Genomic DNA, 19,521 nt, shown 5'->3' with positions numbered 1-19,521 from the left:
ATAAATATATATATATATATATATATATATATATATATAATATATATATATATATATATATATATATATATATATATATATATATATATATATATATATATATATATATATATAAATATATATAAATATATATAATATATATATATAAATATATATATATATATAAATATAAATATATATAAATATAAATATATATATAAATATATATATATATATATATATATATATATATATATATATATATATATATATATATATATATATAATAAAATAGCACGCTCAATTCGTTCTTAAAGTTAAGATATTCTACGCTGGGAAATTCTTACACATTGGAATTGCTTCATTCCGAAACTCCGGTTGAAGATTAAATAAAAACTTTAATTAAAATCTCTCTCTCTCTCTCTCTCTCTCTCTCTCCATTTCTTCATTGGAGGGGTGAGTAGAGCTCTCGGCTAGCACGCTGTTGGCCCAGCGTTCGACTCTCCGACTGGCCAATGAAGATTTAGAGGAATTTATTTCTGGTGATAGAAATTAATTTCTCGTTATAATGTGGTTCGGATTCCACAATAAGCTGTAGGTCCCGTTGCTAGGTAACCAGTTGGTTCTCAGCCATGTAAAATAACTCTAATCCTTCGGGACAGCCTTAGGAGAGCTGTTAATCAGCTCAGTGGTCTGGTTAAACTAAGATACACTTAACTTTTTCTCTCTCCTAATTAATCCATCAACTCGGTAAACTATTTAAAAATCAATGCACACTAAACAAGCACGCCGTTAACTGAACACAAAATCACTGTTAGTACCAAATAGTTAGAGAGAAAGCGAGAACATGTGTAGCACATCTCAGAAAGAGAGCGAGCATTGTTACAGGACACGTGGTGAATTTCTATTCAGCCCAGTTGAGTCTCATTCTTACTGTTATATTAACATCTCTCTCCATAATTAAATTAGTTCACTACTCATGCTGATAACCATCAAGAATGCCAACGTTAAGTATCTATTCAATCTGCTATCTCTGCCTTTTATTTATCAAGATAAAGCAATTTTTAACGGGGCTTGCGCCGGCAAGTGCCACACAAAATTATTCTGCTGCGACGACGCTGGAGTATCATGGTAGGGGTGGTAGTGACAGCAAGAGGGGTGGCATGACAGTACCGAAGGTGTGTCATGAGGGGGAGCATGTGATTGGCTACAGGTAGGGGTGTGGAGAGATCACTAACCAATAGGAGTGCGTGTAAGCCCAGTCAGCCGGAGTCAGGTGATGTGGCTAAAATACTAGTAGTTGCCGGCCAAGTTATTTGTAGCTTTCCACACGTTGGAACCTTTCGCACAGCTTACAAATTGTTTTAATATGCTTTACACTTAACGAATCGAAAAAGTAAAATTAAGTAAAACGAAAATAATTAAAATACCAGCCTGTTTGAACAGATAACAGACAGGACTTGAATTCCAAGAGATCATACTAAGTTTATTCAGAACAAAATATGTCTTGTGAATTTCATACCTGACCTACATAAACCAAGTTTCGTCCCTAATACGAAACTAAGAACAAGAACAGTAATCTCCACACAGCGCCTTGGGCAGATTTGTTAACAGATAAACAAACATACAAGTTATAAATTAATAACATTATAAAAATAGGCTAATCATAAACTTGCCAGCACACATCTACGTGTCCATATGATGACACACCTGATTATATTATATATCTCCACTGGGTCGCACTCGAGCGTCCCCATCCCCTGTCATTATTTATAATGTAATTTGAGAATGATAAACCTTATGAAAACAGCTGACTCTCGAATGGTAACTTTAAATTGTATGTAAAAAAAAAATGTCTCAGACTGAGACAACAAAGACATCGGCCAGTGAGTATTATACAGTGCCAACATCGCTCACGTGGGACTGTCTGAGGTTAAAAAAAGAAAAGTAGTTAACATATGGCTATAAAACAAAAAAGGGAGGAAGAAAACCTAAAAAGGCCACAGGTAACTCATCAAAAGTGAGACAGGATAATGAAATTTAAACTTAAAGACCCACAATAAAGAACACAATACGGCAAACTTTATTAGAAAGTTCGTCGAAAAATGACAAGATACTGTTGAGCGAGAGGTGGGCGGAATAAAAATAATAATAAATGTGAGCCACAGGTAACTCCCCAAAAGTGAGACCAGAAAATTAATTAAAACAAAAGACGGCAAAATTTAATGGGAAATAATAAACGCAAGTCAGTATTATCCAAGGGGTTGACGAGAGGTTATAAGAGAACACCTAAAAGAGGCAGAGCCAGACGAGATAACATGCGTGAAATGGCTTACGTCCATTCCCCCGTCTGCTCTGATATGTTTAGATCACCCGTGACCCACTTCTAGTGCAAGCCTCGGCCGGAAATCAATACCCAACACTACAGAAGACATTAAGCAAAGAAAGGGTACTAATTTAACATTCAAATAACAGTTATTCAATATAAAATTACGAGTGATACAAGCCGACAATGCCAATATATAACTGTCTATAAAATCGTTACTCTCAACAATTCAGGCAGTTTTATTGGATGGACAGAAAATGTCACGAGGAACGCTGCCTTTTTTCGCATACTGACAGAGAGAGAGAGAGAGAGAGAGAGAGAGAGAGAGAGAGAGAGAGAGAGAGAGAGAGAGAGAGAGAGAGAGAGAGAGAGAATTTTCACTGCCTTTCTTCGCATGATGAGAGAGAGTGACAGTCTTAACATCGCCTTCCTTCGAGAGAGAGAGAGAGAGAGAGAGAGAGATAATATCTTAAAACACTGCCTTTCTTCGCAATACGAGTGCCTCTTAACAACGCCCTTCTATGAGAGAGAGAGAGAGAGAACCTTAAACACTGCCTTCTTCGCATTATCAGTCTCTCTCTCAATGCCAATGCCAATGCCCTTCTACGCATGAGAGAGAGAGAGAGAGAGAGAGAGAGAGAGAGAGAGAGAGAGAGAGAGAGAGAGAGAGAGAGAGAGAGAGAGAGAGAGACTTAAACACTGCCTTCTTCGCATTATCAGTGTCTCTCAATGCCAATGCCCTTCTACGCATGTGTGAGAGAGAGAGAGAGAGAGAGAGAGAGAGAGAGAGAGAGAGAGAGAGAGAGAGAGAGTGACATAACCATACCTTGCTAACAATAAGAACAGTAAGAGCTGTATGCCAATGCTCCCGAACGGTCGTCTACAAAATCAAGAAGTTGCATGACATTTACCTTAAATTCAACAAAGAAGTCAAATGGCTCTTATTCATTATGACTGGATACTTGCTGTACCGTGATATCATTCATTCTGTCTTTCACAAAATGATTCTTTAACAGAATCAAACGGTTCAAGAAAAGTCAGTGAGATGAACTTCAAAGAGCAAGACAAGAGAGAGAGAGAGAGAGAGAGAGAGAGAGAGAGAGAGAGAGAGAGAGAGAGAGAGAGTGAGTTCACAGTGTGGTTTCGTCGGAATCTTTTAAAGTCCGGACAGAGTGGTTAAAACCAGTTCGCCAGGCAGTCTTCCCGTGACGGGAGTCCGGGGAGAAGTCAGGTAACCTTGAGATCCCACATCCCACCATCTGAAGCTTGGTACAGAAAATGAGACGGCAACTCCCAACACTCGAGGCGTCTGCCTTGCTTTGAAGTTCGAACAGTAAGTGTGTGTGTGTGTGTGTGTGTGTGTGTGTGTGTGTGTGTGTGTGTGTGTGTGTGTGTGTGTGTGTGTGTGTGTGTGGAGGAGAGAGAGAGGTGTTGTGTAGTGCTGAGAGAGGTGTTGCGTGTGTGCAGAAAGATGTGTGTGTTTGTAGAGAGAGAGAGGGGTGTGTGTGTGTGTGTGTGTGTGTGTGTGTGTGTGTGTGTGTGTGTGTGTGTGTGTGTGTGTGTAGAGAGAGAAATTGAGGTGTGCGTGTAGAGAGAGAAACAGGTGTGTGTGTGTGTGTGTGTGTGTGTGTGTGTGTGTGTGTGTGTGTGTGTGTGTAGAGAGAGAAATAGATGTGTGTGTGTGTGTGTGTGTGTGTGTGTGTGTGTGTGTGTGTGTGTGTGTGTGTGAGAGGAGAGAGTGAGAGAGAGAGAGAGAGAGAGAGAGAGTGAGATGTGTGAGAGAGAGAGAGAGAGAGAGAGAGAGAGAGAGAGAGAGAGAGAGTGAGTGTGTGTGAGAGAGAGGGTGTGTGGTGTGTGTGTGAGAGAGAGAGAGAGAGAGAGAGAGAGAGAGAGAGAGAGAGAGAGAGAGAGAGAGAGATGCAAAAAGCCGTTTTATTATGCAAGGATACTAGACGGAGACTGTAATACAACAGCTTTACATAATAATGCATTTTTACTTGGTAAGCTTAGACGAAAAAGCGTAAACTCATCGATTTTGACTTTTGACTTTTAACACTGTATTATGATCGCAGCAATTATGCAGTACCCAAGAGAATAACTCGTTTACTAAACATATTCACTATTAAAAGGCTGACCTCCTCTCAAATCCAAACTTCAAAAAAAGTCCCAAGGCAAATTTGCTGTTTCACCAAAAGGTCAAAAGGTCACATGCAAATAGTGTGCTGGTGGGGGGTACTCACCGCCCTTGGTAGGCGTCCTGTGGAGGGAGTGCTGTGCACGGTAACCGTGGATCATTTCGTAGTGGCCGTTGTCCCTCTTGACGGGGAAGGCCACTTCGAGGACGTGGTGGCAGGGTTCCATGATGCGCAGGATGCCCTTCGTCTTGCTCCGCTTCTCCTCCAGGCTCATTCGCTCCTTCATCTCTTCGACGAGCTGATCCTCCACGACCTAATGAAGATAATTATAATTATAACATCTCTTATAACGTTCCACCACGCCATCCATGTTCTGTTCATCCTCATAAAAAAGCCCCACACTGTACAGTCAAATTCAAGTCAGCCGACTATGTAAAAAAGCTAATGCCACGAGTGTACAGCACAATGAATGGGATAAAATATACAATATTTGCCAAAGGCCAAGCCCTGGCACCCACGATGTCATTCGGCACTGAAACGGGAATTGACAGTAAAAATGTCTAAAAGGTGTAACAGGAGGAAAACCTCGCAGTTGCACTTTGAATCAATTGTTAGGAGAACGTGGAAAGTAAGATGGAGGAAACAGATTATGAATGGAGGTACAGTAAAAAGAATGAAGGGCTTGCAGCTAGGGGCGAAGGGACGCTGCAAAGAACCTTTAGTAATGCATAAGTGAACCGCATAAGGTGCACTGGCAGCACTAGCCCCCTACGGAAAAGCACCAATGAAGGTTAGATCATTTTTTTAAACTTCATGTATAAAACGCGTCTGGCTTCTGCTGGCAGCCTTAAAAACTAGTTAAAGAAACGCCGAAGTACAGCGTATAATCAAGGCCACCGAAAATAGATTATCTTTCGGTGGTCTCGGTATAATGCTGTATGAACCGCAGCCCATGAAACTTTAACCACGGCCCGGTGGTGGCCTATCCTGTATCGTTGCCTGAAGCACGATTATGGCTAACTTTAACTTTAAATAAAATAAAAACTACTTAGGCTAGAGGGTTGCAATTTGGTGTGTTTGATGATCGGAGGGTGGATGATCAACATAGCAATTTGCAGCCCTATAGCCTCAGTAGTTTTTAATATCTGAGGGCGGACAGAATGAAGTGCTGACGGACAGAAAGCCGGCACAATAGTTTTCTTTTACAGTAAACCGAAAAACTGGTTCTGCAATCAGTCAACTGTCTTCTTCGCCCCTAATAATTACTATCATTTTTCACTCCTAATAATTACTATCATTTTTCACCCCTAATAATTACTATCGTTTTCACCCCTGATAATTACTATCGTTTTTCACCCCTGATAATTACCATCATTTTTCACCCCTAATAATTGTTATAGTTTTTCATCCCTAATAATTACTATCGTTTTTCATCCCTAATAATTACTATCATTTTTCACCCCTAATAATTACTATCATCTCCATCCGAAAAGACCACTTCGTTAACTCGAGTGATTTATGTAAAACCGTCACATTCGAACGTTTAAAGTGCTAATACTCTCTGGCTAATTAGGTACGGTAATCCTACGAATAACGAGATAAATCAAAAGACATGGCTTCAATGTCTTCCTAACTTACTACCCGGCTACAGCTTGCCTGAAGCCGAACAAATACAAGCACGATTTTTCGAACAATCGAATAAAATGCATAACTGCAGGAGAAATGCCAATGGTCACTGAGGTCGAACATGTTTAGTATGACGCAAAAACACAGAGTGGTTTTAAAGAGAAATAGACAGTAAAAAATGATATAACTATAACACAACCATGCAGTGTTTGACATGAAATAATATAACCATTTACTGAAGTGTATAAGTATATGCAACCTATTCTGAGTCCAAAATGAAAAATGGATATTTGAGTTGACCACATTTTATTTCTGTAAAGAGACATCGCAACAAAAAGTGTTCCACGAATTCGTAAACACGTCCTATTTTTGTAAGGAGACATCACAAGGAAAAATGTCCCAAATGTCCCTCGGATTCGCAGCCACAACACCCAGGGAAGCACATCTACCCACCTGACATCCCCTGTGGAAGAAGTACTCGACCATCTCGAAGAAGGAGGGGTCCTCGGCATCGGGGATGTACTGTAATCGCTCGGGGATCTGATGCCTCTCGTAGTCACTAGAGTGGCGGACGGCAACCGACGCCGCGGGGGCGGCTGCCCCCTTCAGGATTCCTTCTACGCCCCCATTGTTCACCACCGCCCGCACTACGGCTGACCCTATCCGAAACATTCTGTGGGAGGAATGACATGTGTATTAAAATTTATCAAAATTAGTACCTTCATAAAATGAAATACTCTTGATATATATAATACAGTATATAGATATTAATTCTTACAAAACTTCACCATAGTGCTTATTTTACCATTAGTGATTTATATATATATATATATATATATATATATATATATATATATATATATATATATATATATATATATATATATATATATATATATGTATATATATATATATATATATATATATATATATATATATACTATATATATATATAATTTATATAATATCTATATACATAAAAATATATAGTATATATATATAAATATATATAGTATATATATAAATATAAATATATATATAAATATATATATATATATATATAAATATAAATATATATATATATATATATATATATATATATATATATATATATATATATATATATATAAAGCACTATGGTGAACTTTTGTAAGGGATTATGACAAATGCATTTACTCAAAAATTTTGCTATTACGACTCGATGTATGAATTTAAGTTAAATACTTTCATATTCACTAACTGAACACTTCAATGTAAAAGAAATTTACTACGGACACCATCTACCAGCCTACGTATCCTGTAACTTGTATGTGTAGAAAAATTACATTTCCATGAATCAAGAAAAATCAATACTTTATATTTCAGAAATAAAAAATCTCTTCCTATCTTACATGTTCTTAATTCGTCTCCATGTGGCATTTAACACTTTCGCCAAGACAGTCCAGTGCAAATATCAAATGAAGAACTGTTGCAAATAAGGAGATTGTACCTTAAATCGTTTCACTGTCGTAGCGAACTTACAGCGTCACACACTGAACCCAAAGTTTGTCCTCACCTGAATTCGTAAACGTCCTAATCAGTCAAAAAAAAAAAAAAAAAAAAAAAAACACCACACTATGAAGAAATTCGTACTCTACAATTTGTCAACCTATTTTCTCATCAAAATGGCAATGATGATGTAAAATACCGCAGGATATAATTAAAACTACCTCAGTAATTGGTCGCCAAGCACACACCACGTCTAACTTTTCATCAGAATGTAAAAATTGGCTGCAAAACTGCACCAGTGGTCCAATATTATTACAGCATATTACGTTAAACAAGCACAAAAATAGCTTAGCGGAGGATTACTGGAGAGTGGCAGGTACCTAAGAGTTTCTTGTGGCTAATTCATACGATTCAATAGATGCTTAACCAACAACAACATAAGAAAAACATTACTTTTATAGTCAGCTTCCTTAAAATGGCGGACTTCAGTATCGAGAAAATTTCACTTGCAATGCGATTGCAAACGATAAATCTGTAAAAGTCGATGTAAAGCAAAAGGTGTAATGAGAATCTAAGTAAACGTAAAGCTAAAAGATATACATGACCCGAGGCTTAAATACTTAACCTCATTTTTTCTCTATTTTTTTTTTTTTTTTTTAACAAAGCGACTACGGTACGACAACGCGTACCATCAGAGAGAGAGAGAGAGAGAGAGAGAGAGAGAGAGAGAGCAGCATTGTTCAGTCTTGTCTGAATTATATGAAAATTATAAAATATTAAAAAACTGTATCAACAGCTGGAAAACGTACTAAGACGAGTCACCGAATTGTGAGCGAACCAAGAGTACGACACTAGAAGTGACCTAGATACACCATCCTTTAAAGATGAATGAACTGTTGTGAACTGATGTGTATTAACCGGCGTGGTTGCGCAACACTACAAAAAAACAAAACTGAAGACGGATCGGTGCTAAAACGAGCTTACTACTAAACTTTCACCCTAAAAGTCAAAAGCACGGTCGGTATTCAAGTGCTTGAAGCATATGGCAGTTTCTCATTGGATGGGTTGGTATCGTTCTCGGCTAGCACTCTGCTGGACCCGCGTTCGATTCTCCAACCGGCCAATGAAGATTGAGAAATTTATTTCTGGTGATAGAAATTCATTTCTAGTTATAACGTGGTTCGGATTCCACAATAAGCTGTAGGTCCCGTTGCTAGGTAACAACTGGTTCTTAGCCACGTAAAATAAATCTAATCTTTCGTGCCAGCCCAAAGTTAAGTTAAGTATATCTTAGTTTAACCAGACCACTGAGCTGATTGACAGCTCTCCTAAGGCTGGCCCGAAGGATTAGATTTATTTTACGTGGCTAAGAACCAGCTGGTTACCTAGCAACGGGACCTACAGCTTATTGTGGGATCCGAACCACATTATGACGAGAAACGAAATTCTATCACCAGAAATAAATTCCTCTAATTCTTCATTAGCCGGTGGGAGAGTCGAACGCTTGGCCAACAGCGTGCTAGGCGAAAGCTCTACCCACCCCATTCCAACAAAGAACTAGGAGAGCTGTTAATCAGCTCAGTGGTCTGGTTAAACTAAGGTATTCTTACTTTTTGAAGCATATGGCTAAACTGTGATTTTCAACGTCAGTTCTTATGGCATGACTAAGAGGTAACAGTGACCGAAATTGCCTGCTTAAAATAACTGGGAAGTAGGGCTGACAGGAAAACGCCATACCTCAGAGGCAACAATATTACGATGCCAAAGAATTCCTATATGTTACTGTCTCCGAGCCACGGGGGAAAAATTCGTAATACCAAAGAGATTAAGTTACGGCTATAGCTTCTAAAAATGTTTTAAGAGATACAGGAAGCAATAACAAAAAATTAAATATCTGGAAGTAGGAATATCTTCAAGTGCGTTTCACTTAAAACCACTAAATAACTAAAAACCAGAATTAAAACAGCTACGGCCTGAGTCTTGTAATCCAACTGATAACCAAAACTTACGATAACGCAGCTCCTGTAAGCCACTGGACGGAAGTTTACAGACGCTGAAAGTATGACAACATTCCAGAAAATACTGACCAATACCAAAATCACTGGACTGAACCCAGAACATCATCGGGTCAATAATTAATGTAGTTCACCAAACTTCATTACAAGGAGTCTCACCAACGTACTGATACCTTCACGGTTTCCCAGTTTCCACCAGTATTACTCGAAACTACACCTGCCTTTCTTTCTTTATGAAAAAATACTGTCTCAATAAGTAATGCTCCTACAGAATACAATAGAATGAAGAATTTAGGCCAAAGGCCAAGCGCTGGCACCTATGAGGTCATTCAGCGTTGAAATGGAAACTGATAGTAGAGAGGTTTGAAAGGTTTAATAGGAGGAAAACTCGCAGCTGCACAGTGAAAATTGTCAGGAGAGGGTGGAAAGTGAGATGGAAAACACAGACTATGAACGGAGGTACTGTAAAAGGAATGAAAAGGGTTGCAGCTTCGGGTCCGAAGGGACGCTGCAAAGAACCTTAAGTAATGCCTACAGTGCACCGCATGAGGTGCACTGACGGCACTAACCCCCCTACGGGGTCAATAAGTAATGCTCCTTTATTACACGAGGAGGATGAACCTATAATCCGTATCTCGTCCACTTTAAGAACCTTTTCCTATAATAAAAATAGAGTAAGATAGAGTTCGTTGGAACCTATAACTTTTTTTTCGATTGATTGGTTCGTTTAACTGACTGGAGTCACACAAAAGCTCAATACAGCTCTTATCTGAAGGAAATCACGTCGATTTAATGGCATGGATTTAGAAATTCCTCTCACAGCACTAAGTTACAAATGGACCACGAGCTATTAGAGAAACTACCACTTAACTCCATCGTAAACATCATGAGTTCGCCTAAAGCTCAACAGGTAAAAGCTCAACAGGTAAAATAATATATATATATATATATATATATATATATATATATATATATATATATATATATATATATATATATATATATTTATACATATATATATATATATATATATAATATATATATATATAATATACAGTATATATATATACATATATATATATATATATATATACATACATATATATATATATATATATATATATATATATATATATATATATTTATTATATATATACATATACATTATATAATTATATAAAAATTCAGTATACATGTATATATATAAATATATATATAGAATTTCTAAAAAAATCAGTAGAAATTATGCAAGTTGAGTGTATTGTCGCTATATATTTTACCAAGCTTCCCAAAAACACGGTCGAAGCAAAATAATGATGCCAGGGCAAATACATTAATAGTCGCAAAGGTTAAAGCATAATTGACTTAATTAGCTGTGTGATAAAAATCCTCTTGAAGTGATGAAGTTTTCACATCTTTGAAGTCTGAATACAAGCCCACATCACGTCGTCACTAAACCAAGGGGTGACAGCACAAGATAACAATTTACAATCGACAGCGCTGATAAGGCTCTCTGCATTCACCATAACCTTTGAATACCAATCCTCGGGTTCAACATTACCTGTCACTATACACAACCAAATTTCTCTCAAAAAGTATGACAGATCATGATACCGAATTTTCCAACGAGAGCGAGCAAACATGAGCTGAATTTATAATCGAACGGTTAGAAACTCAAGAATATATACAGCACAAACAATAATAACGTGTTAATGTCACCTAACCAGGCAACAAAGTAATGATGCTATTCTGTTATAAAGCCCTCATAATGAATAAATCTTTCTGGTATGGATCGATTATTAATAAGAGTAACTAAGGGGCTATCTTCCACTGAATACAAAAAAAAAGGAATATGGAAAGGTCACTGAGGTGCAAGCCCACTTAAATTCTCTCACTACAAAGCTGTAATCACAACTTACTACATCATTTGTCACAGACAGACAGACAGACAGACAGAGACAGACAGACAGACAGACAGACAGACAGACAGACAGACATTCCGGCCTTCAAACCGAAACTCAGATTCCACCTTCACCATATTTTATCAACATGCCATAGCCCGAGTGGAGTTTTACATGATGCACATCGAGTAGTGTTTTGCATTTCACTACTTGGTAAAACGTATGCCCGCTATTTTCGACAATTACTCATTATTTCTATTAATCCATGCTGGTATTATTAAATGTTTTGGGGTCAAATTCTGAAGACAGTTTCAATTTAATAAGCATCACGGTTAGCTTTAAAGAGCACTCAACGCGAAATTGGGAATTGCTTTTCAGGCATCTAATATCAAGCTGCTACAGAGCAAACGATATAAGCAGCTTACAATTACGGGCTTTTTATACGTTAATCTTGATATCCTTGACAGAATGAATATTAAGCTCCACAGTAAATGAAGCTTGTAGCCCACTGACAGTTTTCTGTAGACAGTCATCGCCGAGAATTTTGCGGAAACTGGTTGTATCAAGACAATTATGAATTAACGTATCGCCCTGGGCAGGGGTCTACACATCTCATCACATCAAGAATTCATTTCAACATGATCGTTATTAAGAGATTCGGGAAAATGGTTAACAGCATACCATAAGGAAACTGACATACAATTACTTAGTAAACTGTATCGTAATTATACACGTGAAAAATAGGGAATTCCCCTACTTTATAGTGGGGCAGCAATCGCAACAATGGTTATTATACAATAAATCTCATATATTTGCCCGTTGCGTAAATAAATGCAATTTGTCAACACGATCACATGAAAACAGTGATAAAGGACATACTCAACTTTTCTCCAAAAACTTGTGGGGTAAACATTTTAAGCTCTATTATATCGAAGCCTGACATCTACAAAAAAAAAAAAAAATCCTAAATACAAAACTTTCTTCCACATCTAAAGCACTGTTGACCAATTTTGCACAACAATGCAAGTGGTTTTACCAACACCAGCTCTCCCCCAACTCGAATAAAATGATCATCACTCTTCATTTAGGCATTCATGCAAGATATGAAATTACTTTCCTTGCTTTTTCATATTAATGTTGAAATAATAAACTGTAAAAGGTAGATATTGCTTTCCACTTTTGTGAAATCATACAAATGTTAAGCACAAAATCAGAAAAAACTTTGTAGATAAAAAAAAAATCAGGAAAAAGAAATTCAGAAAAAATTTCAAAAAAATAAAATCTGAAAAACTACATTTTTATTAGTAAAAACATCTCTCAAACTATACAAGTCAATGACAAAACATATGAAAACTCTGTACTGTGCTTTACTGGTGCTTGGGGCTACAGCCTATAATTATGCACCTTTTACTCTATAATTTTGTATCAACAGATCATGCATTCTTATTTAATGCCCACAATTAACATTTATCAATAAAATAACCAACCTTGACCTAATATAGGGCCATTAACAGCAGCAAACTTTGAATATTGCTTTTTCCTTGTGAATGGGAAGCTAAAACCTATCTACACTACCACTGAGACAATTTACGTATTATTGTTATTACTGTATTTACAGTGTCGAATATTTATGGATTTTATGTTCAGACGACTATGGTATCTGAAATTCTACAATTTTTATTGAAAGGTTACCTGACAAAATCGTATTTGTGACAAGAAATTTACTGTACTTAAACTTCCTATTCTCTATCACCATAATTTTATGGATCCTTCTGTATTCTGTACAACTGACCGCTGATCGATGTCTGCTTAAATTGAGCTTCATGCTGAAATACCATTTGAATATCCATGTCTGTAACGCTCAAGTACATTATAGTGGCTTTTAGAAACAAACACATGCCGCTGGCTTTTCTTTAATAGATCATTTTCTGTAACATTGCTACATCAAAACACGGTTACACTATAGCAACCAGATTACGACAACACTACAAATAAATGTAGCATATGTGCATGGGCTGCCAACATACACATCCTGTGTTGACCTAAAAATAATAAAATGTTTCAATTATCTCGGACATGTCATGCTTAGCCGGCACTTGAAAAGACCAAAGTTAGGTCCATAAATGGGTTTTAATCCTCATTAAAATAAGTTTTAGGAGTAAAGTCCTGGGTTTTAATCCTCTTTTAAAATAAATTTTAGGGGTAATGTACTAAGTTTTCTAACAGTGCTGATAAAAAATATCCGGAGTATGCGTTAATTACATAAATGAATAGTCTTGTAAAAAAAAATATTAAAATTAAAAAACGAACATCCAAAAGCACCGTTTGAACTTGGAAGTAAAAGCCGGATGACCGGGTGTAGCAGCACGATCTTTGGCAAGCCGGGGAGAGAGAGAGAGAGAGAGAGAGAGAGAGAGAGAGAGAGAGAGAGAGAGAGAGAGAGAGAGAGAGAGAAATTTAATGCCATCTACCACACAAGACTACAAGTTTCAACATCAACGGGGACTTGTAAAATGGGGCCCATGATCAACTGGGCTCACAAAAATTTATGTAAAATAAATTTCACGAACTAGGCCTATGTAAATCGCCACTTATCAGCACCAAGTAAATTCTGGCGGAAACAGTGCGTAGCACAGTGAAACATATTAGAATGAAAAGCCCCTAATCAATAGCTTAAATTAAGGGATTTCATACTTTCGAAGATTCTATTAAAAATCCCTCCTCAACAAACATCTACCCCTTATTTCTTTCCCGTCACCAATAACCTGTAATAACCTGATATTCCAGAACGGATTTCATGTTAGTACAGTGAAATCAAAGTAATATAAACAAGCATGACAGATGGTACCAAAAATACAAGCAAGATAATGGAGGCACTTCTTATTTACAAATAGGAATATTTTGACAGCTTATTCAACAATTTAGTTTCTGAGCCAAAACGCGTCCTAAAAACCATAGGTATGAACAGGGGTAACAACGCAAGTGTCTATCCCGACTGCTATATATATCTGACCATACACCCAACACCCTTTTTGGCTACGGTATGCGTAAGAGCAACATTGTTAAACCAAAAAAATATGGAGCAAGTAAAATTCTCTATGTTTGAACCGCAAATGCGTTTAAGCGCGGAGGCTCACGACAGTAACGCTTGAAACCCCAGGCATATTAAAAGCATTAACCTTCCCCGATAAAGACAAAACTCACGTAATCTCTGGGAGCGGGCGTTACCTTCCAAATTCACCGTCCACACTACACTGAACTGACTGAAGTCTAAGTCCTGAGTTTGGGTGTCTCTCCTACTCGATTTGGCAGCTGAGCTATCGTCGGCTGCCACCGGTGCAGCAGCAGCCAGCCAGCAGTGTTGCCATCGTAAAATCAGCTGGTAAGAGGTGAGTTGCCAATTGCTATAAAAGTCACCGGCAAGTTCGAACCACATGACCAAAATGCCAATGTTTTTTCGTATTAAAAATTTACGTGTTTAATATTTTTTATTCGCAAACGAATACGACAGAACAACATTTTACAACGGAACGAATGGCAATATCCAATCTGATAAGCTTTCTTGTTTACATCTATATATACAAATATTACTAATTTCATAATAACCGGACTTCAACGTATACGCTTCGTGAGATGACATAACACCAATCACGAATGAGTCATTTCGACTAATCCCGACTGGGATAAAACTGATCTTTCTTTCCTTGAAATGAAGCTTACAAATTTTACATTGGTTATACCTGTACGTATACTCAAAAACAGAAAATTACATGTCCTGTACGAAGTATGCAATTTACAATTGTTAATTACTTTTATAGCGACATCTTCACAAGTTTTAGATAAAACATTTTATTGGTCCATTAACATTCTGGATAAAATTATCTACTTTCAGATATACAACTCTAAATATCATTAGATAAGTTTCGTTAAAGTGGTCGTTACATAATCGAAAAACGATATTACCAATGTATTCCTATCTCGATCGTTATTCCTGTCTTGTTTTTTTCAAAATAGTCAACCTTAATTTTACGTATTCTTGATATCAGATCTTTATGCTAATTGCTAACTTACTTTTCAGTAAAACAGTATTTGCAAGAAGAAACCCTACAACCTCATTTCAAATAATTTGAAATCATTTCAACTTCCTATTACGAAAAACAGAGCTAACAAGTAATTTTACATATTACTTTTAATAAAAGGGAGAAAATCTTACTACAGTTTTCAACTACAGTAAGTGAAATGAGTTCATCTTTCTCCCAGAACCCCACAAAAAGGAACTAAAAAGTTTCAACAAGACTGAAAATAAGGAGACCTCTGAAAAAAAAAACCAAGAGAACATATTGCGACGTTGACCGGTTTCCCACAGCGGATACTGAAACATCGGTGAATCTGAATGAAGTTGTCGCGTTGTATCATTAAATGATAAGCAGGGGCCTTGACCAACAGTGCTGCCTAGACAGTGTGAAAATAACATGTGCATAACAAACCTTCAAGAATAAACGAGATAAAACATCTTTAGAATCGTATCCGCCAATATCAAACTCGTCATTTCTATCATTATTACTGAAACCTTGGTACACCAGCAGCTCGCTGAACATCTTGAAAGGAACAATATCTTACCAGAAGAATCACTGTTCTGTGATAATGGAGTGTACAATATTAATATAATTAGGCCTAATTGCAGCACTTGATATATAGCACATGAGCTGGTTCTGAAAGATCGCACTGGAGTAGTCCCAGAGCAACGTCAGTAGTAAAATTTTCACAGTACCGTAAAAATTGAAAAGTGAAAATTCGCCTCAAAAAACTCTTTCAAGAGGAGTACCACAAGGCACTGTCCTCGGACCGACACTATTTAGCATATACATTATCGAAATATCCTGTATTGTGCAGAAACCGAGTCTTTTGTGCTTTCGCAGATTTACACAATTTTACCCAGCTTTATTCAATACTGAAGGTATCATGATCAAAATATGGAACATAATGAATGACATCAAGAGATGGATAAACAGAAAAAGACTGAAACTAAATAAAGATAAAATAAACCTAAAAAGCTTGTAATTAAACCAGTGAGAAACTTGGTTCTAATTAATGAAAAACTCAGTAAGACATCAAATGCGGTAAAAACAGCAGAGAAAAATGTAGACTAAAGAGAATACCTCAGTATGGAAACGTTAGCCATGCTTTTATATTACATGATCACAAGACTACGTCACTGTAATATTCTCAATGCTGGTCTATTAAAACATTCAGAGAAGCAGCTGTAGGGTTTAATTTATAAGGGTATCTGTCCACGGGATAGGGTGACTCCCAGCCTCTCTGAGCTACATTGGCTACCTATTAAAATTATGACAATATTTAGAACACTGCCATAAAGAGTAAAAAATAAAAAAAAAAAAAAACGAAATATGTAAAAGACCTCCTAAAAAAATATATCTCACAAATAAATACCCTTATGAGGCATGAGCAAATTCAGGTTAATGGAACAATTATGCAACAGATTTTGGAACAAGAATCTCCGAATACCGGTCACCTAAACTGTTCACCGAGTTCCCCCTAAAACTGAATAGATGCGAAAACCTAGTCGCATTTATGAGAAAACTTAAAACTTGTCTACTAAAAAAACAGTTATGAAACAGATAAGAAGTTACAATATTGCAAAAGAAAAAGAGTGGCCAGTAACACAGACCAAATGAGGGCTGCATGTAGGCCCTCCAAAATTTACATAATAGTAATTTATAAAAACAATTCCTGGCCGTTCACACGACACACACACACACATTCTAAAGTCACTAATGAGACGAAGTTTCAACAGTACGGTAACCGAATCTTTCGGGATTAAAAACGTCACGAAGTAGCCCAAGCGGGTACAACTCCGATTTTGACCCACCTTGAATCCACTACGACCACAGTTCAGTTTCTCACTTACCGCATATACGGTTACTTACAACAGAGCAAACACCAATCCACCTGACACCACCAACCCCTACACATACAACACGTCTCTATACACGTTCAAAACTTAAATAAATATAAAGTCCAATGAAATTCACATTAATATAATTCTATAAATAATTTGAGGCCCTATGCATCCCCGTGGGTGCCACAGGAAATGACTGACTGATTGGAATAATTAAATAGCTAAAATGAATCCAATGAAACGAAAATAAAAAAGGGCACTCTTTTATTTTATAATTATATATAAATAAAAAAACATTTTCAAGAATAATTATATAATTATAACTATCCAATGAAACTATTAAACATTTAACATAATTTTTGAATAACCAAGACAAAAAGTCCAGTGAATTTTACTTTCATTTTACAAATAATCAAATACCTAAAAAAATCTAGTGAAATGTACTTAAGTTTATTTTATAATAACTAAATAACCAAAATTTCAAATGAGAATTCCTATTATTTTCCTTTATTAATTATCAAGAATGCACTTGCCCAATATAGAGGTTCGAGCCCCCACCTTCGATTTTTTCTTTTTACCGACACCTCAACTTTCCCGCGCTTGCCGATTTCAAATTATGATCTGTGCTTTTAAAGAAGAGAATACTACAAAATCCGAAGATACAGGGGCTCATCAGAGCCACAATCGAACGGTACAACTGGATAAGAAAATGTCCAAAGCAGTGGGGTCTTTCAGAAATAAAGTACCAATACAGCGGTGACTACAGATAAAGAGGATCAAACACGTGAATACCAAACCTCGGAGGGAGTCATTAAAATACTTTCGTCCAATGTTTTAATGCTTGATTTTTACACTGAAAACTAGAATGAATGGGAACAAAGCTGCTGATGATAGTCTTCTTCAGTCCTAACTCCTGTTTCACAAGAATCTGTTATGCGTTCTCATGGCATCAAATAAGTAAACTTAATTTTGATTTTTGGCGTGTGGATCAAAATGAGTTCTTCCCTTAATACGTTGTGTCTTGTTGTGTCATTTGCATCAACTAAGATGCCACTTTCAGTCATTCAGTGCCTAAGATAGAAAAGAGGGAGTTGGAGTGGTTGGACAACAAAATGAAAAAGTGAAAGGTTAAAAAGTGGGTGCAGCTTGGGACCAAAGGGACGCTGCAAACAACCTTTAGTATACTACATGAGGTATACTGTCGGCACTATCCTATTAATACAAACAAAACTTGATTAGCTATTTAGATAATCAAATGTAGTAGAGCCCACAGACTACTAATAGCTTAAGCATATTCACAGCACCGTACATAAATGGAAAACAAGAGTCATGTGCTTAATAAATCAATGGCAACTTACCAATTCTTTATTATTTTTTTCTAATTTCTAAATGACTCTTTTATGTAAAACTACAAAAGACAGTAGTGTTAAGACTGAACCATAAGGTGTCCCTTAGATTATAATATTTTATTTGGACATACTAGTATGATATCAAGTTGGGAAAATAATGTTGGAAACTCAACTATGTCTTGGGGTTCAGATGCAGAGAACAAAAATCCATAACTTAGTGCCATTAATACCAATATTGGCTAGGAGGATGTGGCAATCAGCTTTCAACACCTTCATTGCCTGATGCAGAAAGAGCCTATCACACCAATATGAAAAGAAGAAAAGAACAATAATCAGATGAATAATACTGAGAAGAAATTTCATGGCCTGTTCTGTCAAATCAGCTACAATGTTTAACTGTAAAATTTTTCTCTCATCCGACCATCATCAGTTACATTTACACCATTTACCCTCTTAATCTTAGGTGCCACACACTATCACTTATGCATGTCCAATATGTCTGATCATGCAAACACTGCCACAGCCTGTTGCTCTTTTATAATCCAATGCTAATACGCATCAGAGAACTCTGGCGTAAACAAATTTGATGGATGAATATCAAACCGTTAAAAAAGCCCTCCAGCCTGGCCATTCATTCTCAAATTGTATGATCATATGCTATGTTGGACATACGTTTGATAGTTTGTGTGTGGGCCTGTAGGGCCCCCCTTACTCCAGCTAATGTTTTCGCAGTTACTATTCACCACTAGCAATCATCCATCCCATCAGAAGCCCAATTTTGC

The 19,521-nt window shown here is 36.8% G+C and overlaps 1 protein-coding gene across 14 annotated transcripts in view; it reads right to left on the bottom strand.

The window, feature by feature from the left end:
* Gdh (glutamate dehydrogenase, mitochondrial) overlaps positions 1 to 19,521 on the bottom strand; it is a 96,534-nt gene that overhangs the window by 66,843 nt on the left and 10,170 nt on the right. For 6 of the 14 annotated variants that reach the window (XR_010852068.1, XM_067098434.1, XM_067098444.1 and 3 more), the window contains exons 3-4: positions 6,520 to 6,739; positions 4,546 to 4,753 (exon numbers count right to left, since the gene is read on the bottom strand). Coding sequence is in view for 13 of the 14 variants with exons in the window: in XM_067098434.1 (XP_066954535.1) it covers positions 4,546 to 4,753; positions 6,520 to 6,739 (428 nt within the window). In the remaining variant the exon portion in view is untranslated. Of the gene's footprint in view, positions 1 to 4,545; positions 4,754 to 6,519; positions 6,740 to 14,674; positions 14,849 to 19,521 lie in introns of those variants that run through there. The other 8 variants (XM_067098516.1, XM_067098524.1, XM_067098457.1 and 5 more) reach the window with 7 other exon arrangements.

The sequence above is a fragment of the Macrobrachium rosenbergii genome, chromosome 4, assembly GCF_040412425.1.
Source record: "Macrobrachium rosenbergii isolate ZJJX-2024 chromosome 4, ASM4041242v1, whole genome shotgun sequence".
Classification (NCBI taxonomy): domain Eukaryota; kingdom Metazoa; phylum Arthropoda; class Malacostraca; order Decapoda; family Palaemonidae; genus Macrobrachium; species Macrobrachium rosenbergii.
This window is presented reverse-complemented; position numbering and strand designations above follow the sequence as displayed.